Here is a 24,510-nt window from a genome sequence, read left to right as displayed (position 1 = left end):
ATACCTACAGCAGTAAAGGCCTAGACCAGACGTTAACTAGGTCTACTACTGTCGATACTAGACTTAAGTTTTGGGTTTGCCAGCGTAGCTCAGAGTTCGCTAGAAACTTTCTCGAATGTTCAAGGAGGAATTAACTTCCCTGATTAGACAAGAAGGGATTTAGTTTCTGACAACCATAGAACATGACAACTTTGCTCTCCCCTAATCAAGAGTCAATCTCGAGAGTCGTGTGAGCACAAGGCAATTATTTTACTCAGTCAGTACGTGCATTCTTAGTCTCATCAGATTGTAGAGAAAAGGAAGAGACGGGCGTGTTCAATAAAAAGGTGTTATTTATTGATCAGTCTCTTTTCTCGTACAAGAGAAATGGATCGATATTATTGCAATACTTATAGTTAAGTAAAGTGCATACATTAAAAGCAATAGTATAAAATAATACTGTAAAAACATTGATATGGTTTCTGAGCCATATGATGTTTAAAATTATTAAAATATATTTACATACACATATACATTTGACTAAACGTACTCAACTGGTGTTTCTAAATACGCCTACCCCGTGTACCTGACCTAAGTCTAATGCGTGGGCGGGAATAGAAAGTTACAGTTTAGTTAAGTTTGTTTTTGCCAAGTGAATAACTAAAGAATTCTCTGTGAGGGGTTATTCAGTTCTGTACCTGGAATTTAGGATGAATGAGGAATGGTATCTCTTTCTCTGCTCTCGATATTCCAGGCTGCCTGCGAGGGCTGCCCAGAAGCGCCGGTGCTGGGTCTCTCGGCTTGAGATAGCAGCGCGTCTCTCAGCGCGTCAGGAAGGCGGGGCTGCTGCCAGCGGGGTCTGCTCCTGCTCTCGGCTTCGGCAAGTGTGGCTGCTCCGTCTCGTCACCACGCGTGTGTTTGCATAGGGCAAGATCGGCAATATTTATACCTTAAAGGTGCCGAGATTGACGTAAGGATGGACATAGATACGTCAATAAAGATGTCATACGACTTGCTCGTTAGCACATTCTTTACTAAAGTTCTCTGTGAAATCAAAACAATGGCCGCACGGATTTTCCAGGTTGTCATAGGTTTGATTTGTTATGAGAACGTCGTATGCCTTATCAGGGGCTGGAGGAATGTCGCTTGTCTAATTAGATCTCAAGCGTTATGACCTAATCAGATAACACGTTCCTGTGCCGTAGTGTGACTGCGTCAGATAACGGTATCTGCATCATGGGGGCTTTTCTTGCCTCATGGGCTGACTGTTAGTTAACTTGATAGTTAGTTTAACCAGAATAGGGTCAGGAATAGGGGGATTGATTCAGAACCTATAGGAATACATGACACCCACTCCACGCTAACTATGGTCATATTTACTAATCTATGCATAGTATAAAATAGTACAACATACTATAGAGTATAGTGTATACCTTACCACCCCAAAATACATTAATGCATTTTGAAATTTTCAAATATACTGAAAAATTGCAGTCATATATATTGTATGCACTTAAGCTATGCTACGCATTTGTAGACATTCTTGCTTATTTGGTATATGAGAAATACACATGAAATGGCTCTTAATATGGCTATACAGAAAGAAAGTTCGAGACCATTTCATCACATAATAAAATATTTGTGAACATCCCAGCGGGCAACTAAAGTTCATAAAGTATCTAAAAATAGAAATCTTAGTTCTCTAGGAATAGTTTCTTACTTTAAGCAGAAGATAAGTGTCCCGAAAAATTTGTGAAAAATAATTTGGGGCTGCTAAAAAATTGTTGTCCGTGAACTGGTGGGATGAATTGTTCATGTGACTTTATTTTTAAAGTTGAAGGCCGAATTCAGGGAACGCCGTGTGCGAGCTTGCTCAAAAGTCTCTATTTCTGTTCCGGAGAGAACATCATATCATTAAGGCTTTCGAAAAAACTGTCAATAGCTTCATGGGAAAGTTCCACTAAGTCGGAAATAGGGGTAACCATGCATTCGTGCGCATGATTGTCTGCATTGACATTCTGTATCGCATTGCTGACAGAAGGTCGTACCTGTTCAATGCTGCTTTCATCTTGAACTTCACTACTCTTCAATCGTAGTGGTGAAGATTCCAGGAATGCCGTCATCAGGATTGGCAGCCTTTGAGGGCAGCACAAAGCATGAACCTTGGTAGGAACCAACAATGTATCCGCATCCACTGGCGCATCCGATTGTAGCGTCAGACAGGTGTCTAACACGCATTCTTCTCCGCATAGCAGACATCTCAATACAGGTAAAACACATCTTTGCCACATTGGTCGAAATGATAGAAACCAAGTCATGTTCAGGTCTCTAAGCCGGGATAGTCCCAGGATTTTTTTATATCCGGTCCCGGTATCCAATGGCTAGGATCGTTTCTTCCATTGTCGCGAGAGTTTGATCTGTGACATGGGTTGCCATAACGAAAAATAAGGACTAAGAATAGGATTCCTGCAATTAGTCCCAGGATCAGGGGAAGTCCGCCAAAAATCGAATGGACGAAATCTGGAAAAATACCCAGTATGGCTTTGAATGGTGTTAATGCCATCGAAAATACTGTCTTAAATACCTTTGAGACCCCAGTGGTATCAGAAATATTTAAGATTTCGCTCAGGATTTCCGTGAAATGTACGGGGGAATTAGTTGATAATAATGTATGTATCTCTGCAGTCGTCCTTGCGACTTGTAGATCATACGTTTCTTTTGATGACGTGAGCCTTGTCGGCGTCTGAAGAAGCACTGTTTTCATTCTGCTTGAAATATCTATTCGAATAGAAGTAATTTTCAAACTGGGCCATGCCCTTGCCTCCCTGTCTGGAAAGGAGCTGGGGAATAAAGAACGTCCACAGCACTTGACCTTCGCCGTCGTAGTGACTAGATAAGGAGTCCCGGGCATAAGACTACAACATCTGCGGTCTACAATAAGAATGTAACTCCCATTATAGAGTCTTTGAAAGAATGGTTCTATTTCAGTTGCAGGTGCGCCTTGCTGGTGACATGAAAGGTTGTATGAATTCCCTTCACAGGCTCCATGCAAACTAATTCCGTTACACAGAAGCGTGCCGCTTAGTGACATAGCACAATTGTTGCCACTAAGAAACACTTTCTGTCCTTTATTACTGACACATGCATGTGAATAGGGCAGGTTCCAAGTTGTTTTAAGGTACCCTTTTCCCAATTTCTCGTACATGCCAGCCTGTATATATTTTTGGCAGTATTGAAACCTGAAGGTTGAGATTGGAATATTTATGATTCCGTGGATTATCCATTCACTGACAGGTCGTTCTGACATTGTCATTGGTAATCTTTCTAGTTTTTCAATGCTCAAGATTGTATAATCAGCACCCTTTTGCGCCATACCGATTTGTCTATCAGTAAGGTTAAAGATTTGGAATAGTGACGTTGTGTTGATTAAACGCCAAGGCACATAGCCTGAACGCAGATTTTGCAACGTCCAGCCAAGCTGTACAATAGAACGCAATTGTGACTGACCATGTTGTAATAACAGTAAGTCTTGCGATAATATATCGATTGCTGACGACACAATGCTGTCCAAAGAAAGAATTCTGGAGGACAGAGTCATTAACCCATTGTCCACTACAGAAAGTGATTTTTCCAAATTAATACGGTCAATTTCCCGTATTCTCTCTGCTGTTTCAATTTGAGTAACCTTCCAGGCCTCATTGTATGCTGCATATACAGAGGCTGCTATGAAACGCTTTTGACGCTGTTTGCGTGGTCCCATTATGAAATCACGCAAGTCAGCACCATCAGTAAGTAAAGTTAGGTGTTGCTTAATTTCGGGCAGTGTGGAAGTTTGTAGCCATTGAAGGCATAATTTGCCCACACTGTAGGTTGTTATTATCCCTGGGTGATGTCTTTGGGGATATCTAGGGTCTGGCCTGGTCATTTTGAAACCCTGTGTTTTATTCAGGAATCTATCCTGACAGTTATTTGTATCTGTGGGCCAGATCAACCATTGTTTCCAATCAGGATGTGTTCTGTTTTGGTTTAATATATGGTTTACGTCTATCTCTTCATCTGTATCAGAGTTATTGCTAAACATTATTGGCTTTGGAATAGACGGTTTATTTAAATCTTTGATTTTGGCTAAGCCAAGACAGGTGGTTTGTTGAACAGTGTCATTTAAAAATATCATTTGTTCTGGGATCATGCAGGCTCTAAACAAAGCTTCTATACCCTGTACTTGCCAATCTTTTGTACCCCAAACACTTTTCAAATCAACATTTTTGTCCCAATAATCAAATCCAAAAGTATTCATTTTTTCGAAGAATGAATCTGAATATATCAACTTTGTGTTGGTTATCATGGTTTTCATCCCTGTCTTGTTTGACAATTTATAATAAAATGTTTCAGCATTACTTGTGTTAAAACCTGAAAAATATGAATATTTGTCGTAAACAGTTCTTGAGCTCCCTTTTGGAGGTGTTGCACAATGTTCCCATTGATTATAATTTAAAACATTTCTAGGTTGTGCAGATTTATGCAAAAAATGATTACCATAGTGGTTATAGCAATACATACTATCATAATTTGTAGAACCTTGCAAATAATCGTGTTTTGTAAATTTAGCAGACATTACTAGATCAGACATCATGTTGTTAATGCTTTCGAAGTCCCAATCATCAGCAAATGAGTTTGGTTTTGCAAAGTCACTCAAGGAGATCTTGATTTGGTGTGGATATTTCAGGATCTCGACCGGACCATAAATTTCATAGTCAGTGTTGTGCCATGCTACCCCACCAGGTATCGGATTGGCTGTGAAGTTGGCTGAAGAAAGTTCTCTTTTCTCGACGTGTGAAGATGTGTGTGGTTTGAGGACCAAGTTGATGTTCTGGCTTGCTGTGTCCATTTTAGCATATTTTCCCTCAATGAAGCGTCCCAAAGTAAATACCATGATGAGCCAAAGTATGAGGATAAATGCACCAAAACCCACCCAAAATTCAATCCATGGAGAAATCAGATATGTTTCTTTCAGTTGGTTCAAAAGTTCCTTAGCTTTGTCTTTAAAGGATTTTGATGATGGCTGTGTCTTTGATTCACTGAAGCCTTCAGAGGAATCATCGAACTTGATGAAGTACCCGGATGCAGTTCTGTCAATTGTTCCAATTGCTTCAGGATTTTTGTTTCTTGCATTGTCATTTGGTACTTCATTGTAGATTGGTGTGTCTCTGCTAAATGTTTTTATTTGGGTTGTCAGAGGTCTGAGTTCTATTGCATTGTTGCATAGTCCTTCTTGTTCTTCTGTAGGCGTGTCGAATGTGATGAGCCTCTTTGTTAGGACCTCTGTACTGGTAGCAAACCTTGGTGTTCTGCTACTTATTGGGAGTCCACTTGGCCTACTGTTTGTTATCGGCCACATGTTGTGGTTTTACCAGGTCGATGGATACAACTCTGTTCTCCTTTTTACCAGCAAGTGGCGGTAGTACAACTGATCTTGTCCCGTTGACAGACAAGACAGGAACTGCTTTTCTGTAAGAAGGCCCAAATTCCTTCTTTACCGCGATCTTCTCCCTGACTAGATCCCCGACTTTTGGAATCCAGACAGGTCTTGCTGGGACAGGTGGTGGTTCTTCAGTGGTTGTTGGCTGTTGTTTCAACTGTATGTTGCGAAGGTCTTTTCTTGTTTTGTTTAAGTCCTGCAAAATAGCCAAACGGTCTTTGACATCAAAGCTTTTTTCTTTAACCACTGAAGTCTGACTATCAAGGTTAGAGATGATCATTCTAGTTCCAAATAATAATTCGTACGGACTGAATCCCTTCAGAGAATTTCTTGGCAAGTTATTTAGACTACGTTGGACACTTATTAGATGTTTGACCCACCCAGCTCCCGAACCTAATACCTTTGCCGTTATAGATTGCTTTATGTCACGGTTTTTTCTTTCAACAATTCCGTTCCCCTCAGGGTGAAATGGACAAGAGTACCGCAATTGCACGCCCATGCTGACCATGGCCTCCTTATAAGCCCGAGAGCTAAAAGCAGGACCATTGTCCGAATGCAGCATGCCAATTGCGTATGTGCCGATAAAGACTCGCAAATCTTTTATAACAGTTCTGGCGTCAGCCGTTCGCTGGGGCCACATCCATATGAATCTTGTGCATGAATCCACTGCGACCAAGATATATTTATAGTTACCATCCCTTTGTAAGGGACCGCAGTGGTCTAGATAAACACAGGCTAATGGTTTATCCGAGATTAGAAGGGGCGTCTGCGCTGGACGTCTCACCGTTGATACTTTCATTTTTTGACATATTTCACATGCTAGAACATAGTTCCTCGTTTGTCTTCTCATTTGTGGCCACCAGTATCTCTGTTTTAATAATGATACTGTGGCTGAGACGCCAGCATGAATAGAAGCAAGCCCTTCGTGTCCCGCTATTATTAGTCCTAACCTATGTTCCATGTTTGGAATTGCCCTATCCCCCACTCCAGGGATTCGAGCAAAAGGAACATTGTTTGCATCAGATATGTATGAGTATTTTACTGGAAAGCCTTTAGGGAGTGGTTCTATCGAATCCTTTTCTGAAGCGCTGACAGCTTGTAATATTTCGCTGTCTATTTTTGTTTTTGAGCGGGTGACGGCAGCTACGGAAGCCGTTTGCACAGCTGCCTTCGCGGCCTCATCAGCCAATGAATTCCCTGCAACGTGAACGCCATCACGTTGATGACTCAGTGTATGTATCACGTGAGTCTTTGGTAGTTCTTTTTGTAAAAGAGCTACTTGTTCCCAGAGCATTTTATGCTTGATTGTGCCACCTTTCGCATCCTTGAAACCGTTCTGAAGCCAGATCTGCAAGTATTCATTGTAAGACTGAACGCAATAATACGAATCACACACTATGAGTGTGGGGAATTCTCGATCGGTATTTTCAAGCGCCATCTTGAATGCTAGTAGTTCAGCTCGCTGAGCTGTACAATCTCCTAGGGATTGTGTTTTAGTGAGGGTTGGTTTAAATTTCCCTTCGTGCCAACGACCTTTAACAATCGCGCACGCAGCACTGTAAGCTTGTTTACCCCCTACTGCGGGTTGTGCTGATCCGTCTGTATATATTATACAGCCGTAGTGATCTAGAGGCAAAATTTCGGTTGGCGGAGGACATTCAAATTCATATTGGAGAAATTCTTGTGTTTTTAAGTAAGGATCAAATTCGTACACCACGTCTGTTGCAGCAAGAGAGTTAGCCCATTGTATCCATCTTGGATGGAGTGCTTTAGCATTTGGAATGCTTGCCTTTGTTACCGCCTCTAAGGCTGGTATTGGTGTTACGATTACTATTAGTTTACCTTGTGCCAGGGCTCGTTCTTTTGCTATAGCTGTCTGTGTTGCTGTAAGAATTTTTTCCGTTGGGCTAAATTTCATTTCAGCCTTAGTGTACAAGTGTGATTTGAATGCAATTGGTACCTTTTCTCCTTCATTAGAAGTCAGGTATGTGAATCCGCATCTCCCTGGGATGACTCGAATCACAAGATTGCGTGTGTTATCACGTGTTTCTAATTTTGTTTTAATTAGCATGTCTGTTTTTAAGGATCTCAAAATTTCCGTGTGTGTTTGAGTCCAATTGGATCTTTTAAAGTCTGGTTTAATTAGATCATAAAGGGGTTTGACCCTTTCTGCGTAATTTGCAATGTATGTTCTTCCGAAATTTAGGAAGCCTAGAATTGACTGTAGGTTTTTTAGTGTTTTAGGAGCTTGGATTATGGCACATTTCTCTAGGAAATTGTCTGCCAGGCTTTTACCTTCACTTGATAACTCATATCCTAAGAATAGGACTGTCAGATGGGCAATTCTGGATTTTTTAAAGTTGAATTTGTAACCCTCTGCTGCGAACCCAAGTATTATGGTGTTCACTCTTTTCAAGTGAGTATCCAAGTCATCATCTGTTAAGTAAATGTCATCGACATAAGATAATGCTTCATTATCATATAGCTGTAGTAATTCTGTTACTCTCGCTGAGAATACCCCCGGGCTGTTCTTGTACCCCTGGGCTAACCGACAGAATTGTTTTTGAGTGCCATTTACTGAGAATGCAGTTAAATATCTGCTCTCTGGTGCTATGTTTTGACAAAAGAATCCATTGGAGATGTCCAAGGTTGTTTTGTATTTTTTGCGCACTATGTTATTCATTAGTGCAGCACTGTGTGAGTTTTGCACTGCAAAGGTTTTGCAACATGTGTTAAGGTGTCGGTAATCCAAAACTAGACGATATGAATTGTCTGGTTTGGAGACCGGAAACAAAGGGTTGTTCATTTGTGAGGTGCAAGTTTCAATCACCCCCTGGTATTCTAGCTGATCTAGTATTTCATTTACTTGTTTTTTAGCTTCTTGCTTAATTGGGTACTGCCTTTGTGCAGTAGGTTGTGATTTTAACTGGATTTTGTGAGGAGGAGAATCCTCATCCCATCCTACATGATTTTTATATAAAGCAGGTGCTAAGGCCACTGCCCACTTTCTAGCAAGTGTGTATTTTTTATGAATCGGGATTTGATTCGAGAAGGCAGGCATAATTACTTCTTCGCCATGAGGGCACTCCCTGACAAACTCTGGTGGCCAGTCTTTTTCAGCTAGAAGGATATCATAGCCCTTGGAGAGGTTATCCCAAAATAGTCCCCTTATTTTCCTAGTCTTATCTCCCTCTATACGTAATGTTATCTCGTATATCTTGTGGGGCTTGCTAACTCTGGTGTCTGCAGTTTCCACTTGAAGGTATTCATTCGTGTCCACTGTCTCCAGATGATTCATAAGGACTTTGCTGCGCTGTCTAGCATTGTCTGAGCCCATTCTCCGTTTTTCAGTTGTGTCCTCAGTATTCTCGGCATTTTTAACTACCTTGATACTGGCTACCTTCTTTTTTGGAAATTGTAATTTCTTTTTTAGTTGAGCAGGTTCCTTGTCTTTGGACTTGGCGTGCTCTTCTCTTTGTTCTGATCGTCCTCTTCTTTCCGATTTCTGCGAGGAATTCTGAAAAGATTGAGAGGGACGTGTATCAATGTCTTGATATCTATTAGGTTTTTTAATATTATCCCTATTTCTAAGGTTATATCTATTCCCAGAGGGGTCACTCTGCGGTGACCTCTGTCTTCGGTTTGGAGATTTCTCCCTTCGCCTAGGAGACCTTCCTCGGGACTGGAATTTCTTTTCTTTTGGATTGGATTGTTTGTTTCCATCCCAGTTCTTTTTTGGTGAATTATTATTAAAAAATATTTTTTCTGGACTTTCAGTCAGTTGCGGTTTTACTGGTATTCCACCTAAACTATCTCTACCTAGTTCCTCATAGGATTTTTCTATGATTCTGGCAATTTCAGCTGGTTGGTCTGCTATATCTGTCTCTTTTAACCTCTGGCGGATTGCCACGTTTGCTGCTTCACCTTTTATGTTGGCTAATAATATAGCCGAGACCTGCTTGAAGTCTTTCAGTAATTTCATACCAAGAGTTAAAGCTGGTTCTGGACCGTATTCATCTTGAATTTGTTTTAGCACATCTGGTATCACCGAAATGGATGGAACACCGTGCGTTTTTGTGTAGATGGAAGCAAAGACTGTACCCCAAGTGTCACAGTCCTCTATGTGTGGTGCGATTCCCATTGGGAGACATATAGTCAGAATCCTGTGTTTTTCTATTGAGGTGGTGTCAGGAAACACCGCCTCTATTTGGGTGATTTTCTGTGTCAACCAGAATGGTATCTGTTCCCGTTTAGCCGGAACTTTACCTAGGCAGGATTGGATGTTCTGTGGTGTAATTTTATTTGTGTTCCCCTGGTGAGGGGTCAGCTGTGGAAGTTTAATCGCTGGCTGAATTGTTGAAGTCCGCATTACATACTGAACTAATTGTCTATGAATTTTTAGTAATTGTTTTAGCTGTATTAACAGCTCTCCTGTAGACATTCCTTCGATGTCTGGGTGTGGTGTGTATCCGGCCAAGACCGGCCACGTTGCTCCTGGTCTACCTAAAGGACCGAGCCTTGTAATGTGATTGTTATGTTTTAGGGCGCCATCAAATAAGAGCAAATGCTCTTGGAATTTGAGTGGTACTTCCACCTCCTCGAAAGGAGTGTACTCATTAGGAGGTTCCTCTATTTTGTAATAGTGGAAGTACTTTGTTACAGCATTTGCTGCTGGAAAATGTATCCATGAATAGTATACCTCTGTCTGCCGATATTCGTGTGCCTCAATTACGAATATGACTGTGCCACCTCTAGGTGTCAGTCCATTTTCTATAAGTTTTAGAGTTATAGATTTTCTTTTGATGACCGGAATGAGTATTATATCCGCGTCTGCTGCTTGCATGGTAGCATCAGCATCTGCGATTTCAGTTGCTAATCTAACTGCCTCTCTTTCTTCATCACTTTCTGACATTTTACTGTTAGAAAGGTTATTTTGTTTATTTGCAGATCAGGTTTCTTAATGGAATAAAGATTAGATGCACAATATTTTGGAACAGTGTATCCTTCAACGTTGACTAAACCAAGAACCTTACATAGGAGTTCCCTCCTGCGAGGTTTTGGAGGATATTACCTTTCACCCACTCCAGACGTCTTTGGAGTATTTGGGAAAAGGGGTCTGAGTGAGAAAGCACGACTGAGTTACTCTAAATGTCTTACGTTAGTTTTATCGCCCTTTCCAAACGCGTTGGGCGCCATGTAGTGTAGTTCCTATTTTCCCAATAGGCTCTGCGCATTGGAATAATACCTACAGCAGTAAAGGCCTAGACCAGACGTTAACTAGGTCTACTACTGTCGATACTAGACTTAAGTTTTGGGTTTGCCAGCGTAGCTCAGAGTTCGCTAGAAACTTTCTCGAATGTTCAAGGAGGAATTAACTTCCCTGATTAGACAAGAAGGGATTTAGTTTCTGACAACCATAGAACATGACAACTTTGCTCTCCCCTAATCAAGAGTCAATCTCGAGAGTCGTGTGAGCACAAGGCAATTATTTTACTCAGTCAGTACGTGCATTCTTAGTCTCATCAGATTGTAGAGAAAAGGAAGAGACGGGCGTGTTCAATAAAAAGGTGTTATTTATTGATCAGTCTCTTTTCTCGTACAAGAGAAATGGATCGATATTATTGCAATACTTATAGTTAAGTAAAGTGCATACATTAAAAGCAATAGTATAAAATAATACTGTAAAAACATTGATATGGTTTCTGAGCCATATGATGTTTAAAATGATTAAAATATATTTACATACACATATACATTTGACTAAACGTACTCAACTGGTGTTTCTAAATATGCCTACCCCGTGTACCTGACCTAATTCTAATGCGTGGGCGGGAATAGAAAGTTACAGTTTAGTTAAGTTTGTTTTTGCCAAGTGAATAACTAAAGAATTCTCTGTGAGGGGTTATTCAGTTCTGTACCTGGAATTTAGGATGAATGAGGAATGGTATCTCTTTCTCTGCTCTCGATATTCCAGGCTGCCTGCGAGGGCTGCCCAGAAGCGCCGGTGCTGGGTCTCTCGGATTGAGATAGCAGCGCGTCTCTCAGCGCGTCAGGAAGGCGGGGCTGCTGCCAGCGGGGTCTGCTCCTGCTCTCGGCTTCGGCAAGTGTGGCTGCTCCGTCTCGTCACCACGCGTGTGTTTGCATAGGGCAAGATCGGCAATATTTATACCTTAAAGGTGCCGAGATTGACGTAAGGATGGACATAGATACGTCAATAAAGATGTCATACGACTTGCTCGTTAGCACATTCTTTACTAAAGTTCTCTGTGAAATCAAAACAATGGCCGCACGGATTTTCCAGGGTGTCATAGGTTTGATTTGTTATGAGAACGTCGTATGCCTTATCAGGGGCTGGAGGAATGTCGCTTGTCTAATTAGATCGCAAGCGTTATGACCTAATCAGATAACACGTTCCTGTGCCGTAGTGTGACTGCGTCAGATAACGGTATCTGCATCATGGGGGCTTTTCTTGCCTCATGGGCTGACTGTTAGTTAACTTGATAGTTAGTTTAACCAGAATAGGGTCAGGAATAGGGGGATTGATTCAGAACCTATAGGAATACATGACAATACATTCACCCCAGTACAAGGATCTGGGCCTAAATCCATCGTTTTTTTGCACTCCACACCACCCTGGGTTAGACACTGGCTATATGCAAATCAGCTCTGACCCTGTGCCTCATGGGAACAGTCCAGTCCGAACTACCAAGCCATGTCTTTCCCAGACCGGAATCAAGCATCCAAGGACCGGTTTCTGGCTATCAGCCTTCATTCAGCCTGGATAGCTTGACTCCAGTGGTGTGGAGAGCCTGGGACTCACGTCTGAGCATACCCAGCCCACTCGGGGTGAAAATTGCAAAAAACACAGTTGATGGACAGAATGTAGAACAATGTCATACATTCACCCCAGTACAAGGATCTGGGCCTAAATCCATCGTTTTTTTGCACTCCACACCACCCTGGGTTAGACACTGGCTATATGCAAATCAGCTCTGACCCTGTGCCTCATGGGAACAGTCCAGTCCGAACTACCAAGCCATGTCTTTCCCAGACCGGAATCAAACATCCAAGGACCGGTTTCTGGCTATCAGCCTTCATTCAGCCTGGATAGCTTGACTCCAGTGGTGTGGAGAGCCTGGGACTCACGTCTGAGCATACCCAGCCCACTCGGGGTGAAAATTGCAAAAAACACAGTTGATGGACAGAATGTAGAACAATGTCATACATTCACCCCAGTACAAGGATCTGGGCCTAAATCCATCGTTTTTTTGCACTCCACACCACCCTGGGTTAGACACTGGCTATATGCAAATCAGCTCTGACCCTGTGCCTCATGGGAACAGTCCAGTCCGAACTACCAAGCCATGTCTTTCCCAGACCGGAATCAAGCATCCAAGGACCGGTTTCTGGCTATCAGCCTTCATTCAGCCTGGATAGCTTGACTCCAGTGGTGTGGAGAGCCTGGGACTCACGTCTGAGCATACCCAGCCCACTCGGGGTGAAAATTGCAAAAAACACAGTTGATGGACAGAATGTAGAACAATGTCATACATTCACCCCAGTACAAGGATCTGGGCCTAAATCCATCGTTTTTTTGCACTCCACACCACCCTGGGTTAGACACTGGCTATATGCAAATCAGCTCTGACCCTGTGCCTCATGGGAACAGTCCAGTTCGAACTACCAAGCCATGTCTTTCCCAGACCGGAATCAAGCATCCAAGGACCGGTTTCTGGCTATCAGCCTTCATTCAGCCTGGATAGCTTGACTCCAGTGGTGTGGAGAGCCTGGGACTCACGTCTGAGCATACCCAGCCCACTCGGGGTGAAAATTGCAAAAAACACAGTTGATGGACAAAATGTAGAACAATGTCATACATTCACCCCAGTACAAGGATCTGGGCCTAAATCCATCGTTTTTTTGCACTCCACACCACCCTGGGTTAGACACTGGCTATATGCAAATCAGCTCTGACCCTGTGCCTCATGGGAACAGTCCAGTCCGAACTACCAAGCCATGTCTTTCCCAGACCGGAATCAAGCATCCAAGGACCGGTTTCTGGCTATCAGCCTTCATTCAGCCTGGATAGCTTGACTCCAGTGGTGTGGAGAGCCTGGGACTCACGTCTGAGCATACCCAGCCCACTCGGGGTGAAAATTGCAAAAAACACAGTTGATGGACAGAATGTAGAACAATGTCATACATTCACCCCAGTACAAGGATCTGGGCCTAAATCCATCGTTTTTTTGCACTCCACACCACCCTGGGTTAGACACTGGCTATATGCAAATCAGCTCTGACCCTGTGCCTCATGGGAACAGTCCAGTCCGAACTACCAAGCCATGTCTTTCCCAGACCGGAATCAAGCATCCAAGGACCGGTTTCTGGCTATCAGCCTTCATTCAGCCTGGATAGCTTGACTCCAGTGGTGTGGAGAGCCTGGGACTCACGTCTGAGCATACCCAGCCCACTCGGGGTGAAAATTGCAAAAAACACAGTTGATGGACAGAATGTAGAACAATGTCATACATTCACCCCAGTACAAGGATCTGGGCCTAAATCCATCGTTTTTTGCACTCCACACCACCCTGGGTTAGACACTGGCTATATGCAAATCAGCTCTGACCCTGTGCCTCATGGGAACAGTCCAGTCCGAACTACCAAGCCATGTCTTTCCCAGACCGGAATCAAGCATCCAAGGACCGGTTTCTGGCTATCAGCCTTCATTCAGCCTGGATAGCTTGACTCCAGTGGTGTGGAGAGCCTGGGACTCACGTCTGAGCATACCCAGCCCACTCGGGGTGAAAATTGCAAAAAACACAGTTGATGGACAGAATGTAGAACAATGTCATACATTCACCCCAGTACAAGGATCTGGGCCTAAATCCATCGTTTTTTTGCACTCCACACCACCCTGGGTTAGACACTGACTATATGCAAATCAGCTCTGACCCTGTGCCTCATGGGAACAGTCCAGTCCGAACTACCAAGCCATGTCTTTCCCAGACCGGAATCAAGCATCCAAGGACCGGTTTCTGGCTATCAGCCTTCATTCAGCCTGGATAGCTTGACTCCAGTGGTGTGGAGAGCCTGGGACTCACGTCTGAGCATACCCAGCCCACTCGGGGTGAAAATTGCAAAAAACACAGTTGCTGGACAGAATGTAGAACAATGTCATACATTCACCCCAGTACAAGGATCTGGGCCTAAATCCATCGTTTTTTTGCACTCCACACCACCCTGGGTTAGACACTGGCTATATGCAAATGAGCTCTGACCCTGTGCCTCATGGGAACAGTCCAGTCCGAACTACCAAGCCATGTCTTTCCCAGACCGGAATCAAGCATCCAAGGACCGGTTTCTGGCTATCAGCCTTCATTCGGCCTGGATAGCTTGACTCCAGTGGTGTGGAGAGCCTGGGACTCACGTCTGAGCATACCCAGCCCACTCGGGGTGAAAATTGCAAAAAACACAGTTGATGGACAGAATGTAGAACAATGTCATACATTCACCCCTGTACAAGGATCTGGGCCTAAATCCATCGTTTTTTTGCACTCCACACCACCCTGGGTCAGACACTGGCTATATGCAAATCAGCTCTGACCCTGTGCCTCATGGGAACAGTCCAGTCCGAACTACCAAGCCATGTCTTTCCCAGACCGGAATCAAGCATCCAAGGACCGGTTTCTGGCTATCAGCCTTCATCAGCCTGGATAGCTTGACTCCAGTGGTGTGGAGAGCCTGGGACTCACGTCTGAGCATACCCAGCCCACTCGGGGTGAAAATTGCAAAAAACACAGTTGATGGACAGAATGTAGAACAATGTCATACATTCACCCCAGTACAAGGATCTGGGCCTAAATCCATCGTTTTTTTGCACTCCACACCACCCTGGGTCAGACACTGGCTATATGCAAATCAGCTCTGACCCTGTGCCTCATGGGAACAGTCCAGTCCGAACTACCAAGCCATGTCTTTCCCAGAGCGGAATCAAGCATCCAAGGACGGGTTTCTGGCTATCAGCCTTCATCAGCCTGGATAGCTTGACTCCAGTGGTGTGGAGAGCCTGGGACTCACGTCTGAGCATACCCAGCCCACTCGGGGTGAAAATTGCAAAAAACACAGTTGATGGACAGAATGTATAACAATGTCATACATTCACCACAGTACAAGGATCTGGGCCTAAATCCATCGTTTTTTTGCACTCCACACCACCCTGGGTCAGACACTGGCTATATGCAAATCAGCTCTGACCCTGTGCCTCGTGGGAACAGTCCATGATGGATGGATGGATTTAGGCCCAGATCCTTGTACTGGGGTGAATGTATGACATTGTTTTACATTCTGTCCATCAACTGTGTTTTTTGCAATTTTCACCCCGAGTGGGCTGGGTATGCTCAGACGTGAGTCCCAGGCTCTCCACACCACTGGAGTCAACCTATCCAGGCTGATGAAGGCTGATAGCCAGAAACCGGTCCTTGGATGCTTGATTCCGGTCTGGGAAAGACATGGCTTGGTAGTTCGGACTGGACTGTTCCCATGAGGCACAGGGTCAGAGCTGATTTGCAAATAGCCAGTGTCTAACCCAGGGTGGTGTGGAGTGCAAAAAACGATTGATTTAGGCCCAGATCCTTGTACTGGGGTGAATGTATGACATTGTTCTACATTCTGTCCATCAACTGTGTTTTTTGCAATTTTCACCCCGAGTGGGCTGGGTATGCTCAGACGTGAGTCCCAGGCTCTCCACACCACTGGAGTCAAGCTATCCAGGCTGATGAAGGCTGATAGCCAGAAACCGGTCCTTGGATGCTTGATTCCGGTCTGGGAAAGACATGGCTTGGTAGTTCGGACTGGACTGTTCCCATGAGGCACAGGGTCAGAGCTGAATTGCATATAGCCAGTGTCTAACCCAGGGTGGTGTGGAGTGCAAAAAAACGATGGATTTAGGCCCAGATCCTTGTACTGTGGTGAATGTATGACATTGTTCTACATTCTGTCCATCAACTGTGTTTTTTGCAAGTTTGTTTCTCTCCATGGCATTTACATTTAAATATAAGGTTCCAGGCGGCCCACAGCCCATATACAAAAAAAGAAGGCCGGATGGCAACTTAACTTCGGCTCAGCTGGAGGTGAAAAAAAGGCTCTCTCGCTGCCTGCACGTTGCTGCTGGGAATGGAGAGCAGGCAACGTGCAGGTGCTGCTGAACGTGTCCCGGTGACTGAAAATTACACCGGGACAAGTTTAGCATATTTCTGAGGGGCCCAACATCTTGGCAGGGGGATGGGGTCCACCCTGTGAAAAGAGTAGGGGGACGCCGTGTACCTGCGGGTACCCCCTACTTGAGCCCTGATAGTAGGCCATAAAAACTAAATAACGTTTTTAAGTGCAATGTCCTTCCTACCCCTACGTTTTAGCAATAGTTTTCCTGTCCGGCCACTAGATGGCAATGCTAACACATTGAAAACGAGGGAGGCCTTCTTTCAGCATGACAAAAGGGTTCCCTTCTCTCGGTTGACAGCGGGTAAACTATTGACCTTTGGGTGAAAATCTTCAGCATGCACTGACCGAAGCAGTGTTAGCAAGTAATCTTTAAAGCAGACAAATCACACACAGGTACTACACGTTTTTCAGCGTGTAGTACATATGCTGCGAAAAGTTTGCAAATTGATTCATGAATAACAAAATGGTTACTTTTTATGAAGGGCGTTCTTTTATGTATCTTTGAAATTATTAACTAGATGTAAAAGTAATGTGGTAAACTCACTAATTACGTTTATGTATGCCACCCAGAAGCAGGCACTGTGTAATATGGTAAATGACCAACTCTCAGAATGGAAAGCCATACGATTAAACACCAGATAAAGTGACCTAAAGCAGAAAAGAAATTGTAACCCACCCATGCAAAGGAGAACATCTGAAGATCACATAGCACCTGCGTCTAATAGGCTATTAAATTGCACATTTTTGTGTCCAGTAATTTATATCACTGTACAACTTAGCACTGTACATGCAAGTGGGGTGCTATTTTTCACAATTTTCATTTTATGACGAAGCATACCAAGCAGCGCAGCTGTCTGGTTGTGAAATGACAGCTTGGGGACATTCTGAAAGCTTTCCTAGGAATGCATTCCACGACTGCTCACCATAGCGTTTGTGGTTTGTAACTCACATTTGCTTGCTTTCTATTTGCTAGCTTTATTTTGTTTTAGGCTGTCCAGCATGTCTTTGTCCCTCCCAAAGAGCGCACAGCCTGCTTACCATTGCTCCTTAGTGCTCGCTTTCTGTAAACAGGCCTTTACATTTTGTTCTTGTCTTGTCACATTTGCTGTTCATTCAAAGACAGAGATCAAATGTCAGACTTTGTTTTAACCCCTTCACTGCGGGGCTGTTTGCCCCCCGCTGTGCTGGAGGGCGCCCCGGTGTTCATGACGAGGTCAGCTCGTCATGAGCCTCGACGCTCCGGTGCTCATGACGAGCTGAGCTCGTCATGACCACGGCTGTTCCAATGGAACGCTCAGCACAGCAGGGGAATCAGCTCAGCATGCAAGCGTTCCATTTAACGGGCGCGGTCATGACGAGCTCAGCTCGTCATGAGCACCTGAGCACCTGAGCGCCGTGGCTCATGACGAGCTGAACTCGTCATGAGCACAGGAGGGGTTAAAATGGAGCTTGATGGTTACTTTTCTTTCGCTGACTTCTAAGTGAACAACAACAATCTTGTTGGATACTAGGGGTGGAATGAAACATTTTTTTTCTAGCATACAACAAAATTTAAATGCCTGACACTATACACCACTCCACTCTAGGCCACCCTACAACACTACACAATTCCCTCAATGCCACTCATGACACTCCATGAAACTCCACTGTATGCCACTCCACTTAATACCACTCCACTGTACGCCACGCTATGCCACTTCAATTTTCAATACTCTATTCCACTAAACAACACTCTATGCCACTTCACTCTACTGGACTCTATTCTATGTACTTTACTTCACTGTAAGTCATTCTATACCACGCCACAGTACGACCCTCCATTTTACAACAATTTACTCCACTCTACGACACTCCACTGTATGTCACTCTACACAACTCTCTCTATGTCACTTTACTCCACTCTACACCATTTTACTCCACTGTACGACACACTACTCTACTGTACTCCAAGCTACTCCACTTAACTCCACTCTACGCCACTCCTCGCCAGACTCCATTCTACGACACTCGCTTCCACACCACTCTCCTCTATGCCACTAACTTTTAGCCACGCTGAACAGCAATAATGCTGGTTAACAACATGGCTAAAAAACACATTAGCAAAAACAATAGCTCTTGGATATACGAGCACTTGCTGACATTGAATGAAATGAAATGAAAAGAAAATTTGTAAAGCGCGGTAGCTGCCCTGAGGCGTCCTAGCGCTAAAATAAGTGGCGCTTTCGGGTAAGGCTGCTAACAAGAGGTTTTATTCAGATTTCTTAAAAAGGAAGGTTTTTAGGTGTTTGCGGAATAGGAGAAGGTTGGGATCGGATCTCAGACAGAGCGGGAGAGAGTTCCACAGTTTGGCCGCATTGTAGGAACATGACCGGCCCCCGCATCTTGATCTCTTGATCCTAGGGACTGTAGCGAGGAATGAGTGTGCCGAGCGGAGCTGTTTGGTGGGGTGGTAGGGGGTGATCAAGGAGTGGTTAATGGCAGCACCTGTTTTCCAAAAAGATCGTATGGGAGGTACAGAGGGTCTTAAAATCAATTCTCTCCCTGACAGGAAGCCAATGGAGGTTTCTCAGACTGGGCTTGGCTGAAAGACGGCGGGGGAGCTGAAGCAGATTTCGGGCAGCACAGTTTTGTATTATCTGGAGCTTTCATAGGGTGTTTTGGGGGGCTCCTAGGTAGAGGGCATTGCCAAAATCAAGGCGGGATTAGGCCTTGAACTACGGTCTGTCTTGCCCAAAAGGGCAGGAAAGGGAGGATCTTCCAGAGAAGCCTGATAAGCCGGAAGCAGGTGGCTGATAGTTTGGCTGCTTGACAGTTAAAGCTGAGTGATTTGTCCAGCCAGATGCCGAGGCTCTTTATAGTGTCTTTGGGTGTAGGGGGAGGGCCAAGGCATGCGGGCCAGAGTGAGTGTATCGAAGGGGCCGGGGAGCTACCGAGGAGCATTAGCTCCATCTTGTCTCCATTTAATTTGAGGCAAGAGGAGGTCATCCAGTTGTTGACTTCTTCTAGACAGTCCCTCAGGTTGACCTGTGCTTTGTGAGTATCTAGCTGGTTGAGGGATATCACTACCTGAGTGTTGCCGGCATATGTGATGATCTTTATCCAGAACGGACGGACTATCTCAGCTAGTGGACTCATGTAAACATTAAATAGCGTCGGGCTCAAAGAGGAGCCCTGCGGCACCCCACAGCCCAGGGGTTTGCTGGAGGAGATGGTATCGCCCTCAAAAACCTGAAAAGACCTGTCGTACAGAAAAGATTTAAGCCAGACAATTGCAGTCCCTGAGCCTCCCAAACTGAGGAGTAGATGCAATAGAATTCTGTGGTTTACCGTGTCAAAGGAGGCGCTTAGATCGAGGAGGATGACTGCCACCGATCCTCCCCGATCTGCGACTAGGGTTGTTTCAGTCCCGTGCAGGGGACGGAAGCCCATCTGAGAGGGATCGAGTAGATGGTTGATCTCGAGAAACTCAGTCAAGACCTTGTTGACGTGCTGCTCCATGATTTTACTAATCCAGGGGAGCAGGGAGATGGGGCGATAGTTACTGGGGTTGTTGGGGTCCAGATTTGTTTTTTTTTTTAGAAGCGCCATGACCATTGCTCGTTTCCAAGGAGGTGGAACAGTGCCTGTGGAAATGGAGGCATTGAGCAGGTCCAGGGTGATGGGGAGGATACTATGGGCGGCAGAGACCAGGGTACTTGGGGGTGCCGGGTCACAAGGGGAACCAGACTTTTCTTGGTGCTTAATGAGGTCGAGCGTCTCTGAAACCAGAGGTGGGAAATTTTCAAGAGTGTTAGGCGGGTGCCACCCAGGTTTCGATGGAGACATGGATGTGCAGTCGGAGTCACTGTCGGTGAGGGGAAATGAGATATAAATCTTTAGAATGTTTTGAAGAAAAAAATTCCACCAGATCGTTACAGCGAGTTTCTATGTTATGGGCGGGGGGGGGTTTGAGGGAGCTTAGTGAGGCTTTTTACAATCTGATATATTTCTTTTGGCTTGAATGAGGCTGCACTGAATGATTTTACTTGACGGGGAGTAGTCTAATCGCCACTTCCTTTCCAGTTTTTTGCACTGGCGTTTCAACTCCCGGAGTTCGGGGGAGTACCAGGATGCAGTTTTTGAATTTCACTTAGACTTAATACAGCGTATAGGAACTATAGAGTCCAGTGAGTTCGAGATCCAATTATTGTAGTTTTCATTAGCTAAAGTGGGATCCTGAGTTTGTGGGGGTCTGGAAGTTTCTAAGGCTGTTATCCAGTTCTCTGGGGGAAGTTTTGACCAATTGCGTGATTTCCGTGTGGTTGTGTTAAAGAGGAGGGGGGTTTGGGTATCCCAGATGAGGGGGATCAGAAAGTGATCGTCCATGGGAGGGGGGAAGGGGAGCCCACCGTGAGGTCTGCGCAGTTACTAAAAATAGGATCAAGAAGGTGGCCTTTTGTATGGGTGGGGGAAAGAACAAGTTGTTTTAATTGTAGGGCAGAGAGACTAGCTGTCAATTCTGAGGCGGAATGGTCTAAATTGTCGTCGAAGTGAATATTAAGGTCTCCCAGCAAGGTGTAATTAGATGGGCTACTAGCTAGGTCAGCAATGATGGAAGGTAGAGCATTGTGAAACTGTTTTAAAGTTCCCGGGGGGCGGTAGATAAGTGTCCCGGAGAAGCTGCTGTTGGGGAGAAGTTAATGGAAAAAGAAAGACTTTCACAGTCTGGGATGGGATCAGTGGAGCTACGGCAAGTATAGCGGACTTTGTAGATAATTGCCAGGCCGCCCCCTTCCCGTGTGAACGATCTTCCCGTAATATCTGGTACCCTTGGGGGAGGGCTTGCACCAGATCTGGTTCTGATTCTGTGGTCAGCCAGGTTTCTGTTAGGAAGAGGGCATCTGGACAGAGATCTTCCAGGGACATGGAAATCTGTGTGTGGTGTTTGGGGAGTGATCTGCAGTTCAAGAGATACATTTTTAATTCCGGCTTTTCCTTTTTGGGGTGAATCGAGCTGAGCTCGATATTGCACTGAGTGCAGAAGGTGGGTAAGTCCAGCGGGTGCCAGGAATGGAGGCATGGGGCCTGTGTGGTTCCTCACATTTTGAGGAGAGAGTTGGGACTATAACTCCTAGTATAGTTGGAAAAATGTGCAGGGGTTGTGGCCCCTGGCGCCTGCCATCCGCGGACGGGCGCAGACGGGCTTGCCTTTGACGAGCCTTCGGCGCGCCAACGTTGACTAATCAGCATTGATTTATGGCCACAAAAACTCATTGTCATGCATACAAAACCGAACCACTGACATTTGCTCCTGCAAAAGCGCTTATAAACACAAAATTAAATGAAGCAGAATAGCCCTAACCTACAAAATGTGGAATTTGATGCTACTCATCACCTCTGTGCCAACTGGCACGGAGCAAAAGCAGAAACAGGAGCCCCAGATAAGGCATTAGACCTCCTAGACATACCATCAATTAAACAAGCAACTACTCAATAATTAGTTTGTTTTGTAAAGCAGTTTATGAAAAAGAGAAACACAACTTTTAGACAATACCTAGAAGAGGGACAGTTATCTTAAATACCCATTGGCAAAAGCAATAGCACTCAAGTGAAACCTATGGACTCGGCCAATGTTTTCTTTTTGGTTTAGATAAGATTTTGCCAATGCTTTTTTTTGGCTTAAAGAGCCGCTACAAATGTGAGCATCTGCAGTGTCCATCTTGGAAGTATTTTTAAAAAAAAATATTATTAACTACACTAATAGACAGCTGCCACAGGCATGTGCATCTGCTGTGGCCATTTTTGAATGTCTATTGATATATTTTAATATTTCAGGCTCAATGATGGCCAGAGTGGAGGCATGCCTATCAGCAGTGGGCATTTTTTAATGGAATTTGTTAAAACAACCATTAATAGGTGCATGCCAAGGAAGGAATTTCATTTTCAAATGGACCAAAAAATAAATGTTATGATGGTAGAAAACCGGCAGCTCCCGCTGGTGGCAGAAATTATAAATAATATAACAAAGGGGATGGGGGCAAGAGGACACTGCATGGTGATGAGGGAGAGAAAGAAAACAGTCCCTTCCACGCACTGTAAAGCGAGATCTGACATCAGCAGTGGAAGGAATAATCATCATATCATGACACTAGGAGACCAAAATGTTAGTGGGTGGGTCAAAAGCAAGAATGGGTGGAAAGCTAGTGAATTAGGTGCAAGGAAGTAAGGTAGACAACAAAGTCATCCAATCATGAGCCACGGTCTGACACTAATCACACTCCATGTTGAATTAATATATTGAAAGCAATAGGTTTTGCCAAAAAAGACAGCTAAACCTGCCTACAGATGAGGCCTAAAAATAGAGCATGTAGATGTTGGCGTAATATATATACCATGTATAGTGCTTACTTTCAGCGTCCTTTCTATCAGGCGAGTCTTGCGGCAGTTTCTGTAGGTAGTCCTTCAGAAGCATCTCATATCGCGGGATCCGCTGCACCGGCCCCAGCATGTGATGCTGCAGTGTCAGACTACCACAAACCTCTTGTCTCTACAAAATACATACATGTAGCAGATTAATAACAATTTACAGACAAGTGAAAAACCAGTACCTACTATGCAGAAGCAGTTAATGTGAAGTTAAATATATTGTATCCAAATGATTTTGCAACTCGTCATACAAAATTCAGGACAGAAAGTCAGAAATAACAAGTTACTTACCTTTCGTAGCACTCTTTCTGGGGGTCACTCCAACTGCAGATTCCTCACTATTAGACTATCCCCAGGAAACAGACTGTAACCAGAAGATTTAACAGCAACGCTCCTAGCGGGTCAGTCGGTGTCATGCTTCGCATGCAACCACTAACCCTGCGAGCTGCCATCAGTTTCTTTCTTGACAGTCCATGCCCTTGGACACAGAGCTTAATGATAATCAATGAAATTAGGACCTTTCTATAATGGGAAGGAGACCATTCGGCAAAATGGTGAGGAGGCAGGGCAGTGAGGAATCTGTGGTTATATAGAGTATCTGCCAGAAAGAGAGTTACCAAAGGTAAGTTACTTGTTCTTCTGATAGACACTTCCAACTACAGACTCCTCCCCTTTAGAATAGATACCAAAGCAGTACCTTCTCACGGTGGTGGGTCTGTGGGATGACTCAGATCAAAAAGTTCTGCAAGACTGAATGGGTGAATTGTCCATCCCATTAGACCTGCCAAGGCAGTAGCACTTGGTGAGCGTGTGCATGGACGTCCATGCCGGAACAGTTGAAGCAGTCTTGGCCCTGGTGGAATCGGTCCTCAACCCCTCCAGAGACAGCTTCATGGCTAGTGCATAGCAGATAATATTGCAGAGGACTATCCACCATAACAAATTCATTTTCAGCACTGCCTTTCTTTTCCAGAGTATGTCACAAACAGCTAATCATCCACTGATGGTCTTTGGTGTGAGCGAAGTAAAAGCTCAAAGCTCTTTTTGGGTGCATCTGATGACTCGTCTCCTCTTTCAAGAACTGAAGCGTGGCAAAAGACGTTGGGACAGTGATGGATTGTCCAATGTGAAAAGAAGTAACTTTGTTTGGGGAAAAAGGTGGTATAAGGTGGCTGCACCAAGAGAACTTGGAGTTATCTTATATGATACGCGGAAGTAACTGCAACCAGAAAAACAGTCTTCAGTCAGGAGACATTTCGGGCAGCTGTATGTGGGTTTAAATGACTAACACAGGAGAGAAGTGAGGACCAAATTAAGATATGAAGGAATTCTGGTCTATAGTTAGCACAGGCAGTAGTGAAGGAAAAGTCAGCAATAGAACCAAACATAGAAGCAGAAGCATGGAAAGTAAATTTCCAGGCTCTATA

At 44.4% G+C, this 24,510-nt stretch overlaps 1 protein-coding gene across 6 annotated transcripts in view; it reads right to left on the bottom strand.

Moving 5' to 3' along the window:
* The window catches only part of FGD4 (FYVE, RhoGEF and PH domain containing 4), a 749,528-nt gene that overhangs the window by 70,706 nt on the left and 654,312 nt on the right, over positions 1-24,510 (bottom strand). For all 6 annotated transcript variants that reach the window (XM_078673796.1, XM_078673797.1, XM_078673800.1 and 3 more), the window contains exon 8: positions 23,066-23,204. In XM_078673796.1, the coding sequence (XP_078529922.1) occupies positions 23,066-23,204 (139 nt within the window). The remainder of the gene's footprint in view (positions 1-23,065; positions 23,205-24,510) is intronic.

This window comes from Lissotriton helveticus, chromosome 1_1 (genome assembly GCF_964261635.1).
Source record: "Lissotriton helveticus chromosome 1_1, aLisHel1.1, whole genome shotgun sequence".
Classification (NCBI taxonomy): Eukaryota; Metazoa; Chordata; class Amphibia; order Caudata; family Salamandridae; genus Lissotriton; species Lissotriton helveticus.
Note: the sequence above shows the minus strand (reverse complement) of the source record. Positions and strands in the feature narration are given on the sequence as shown.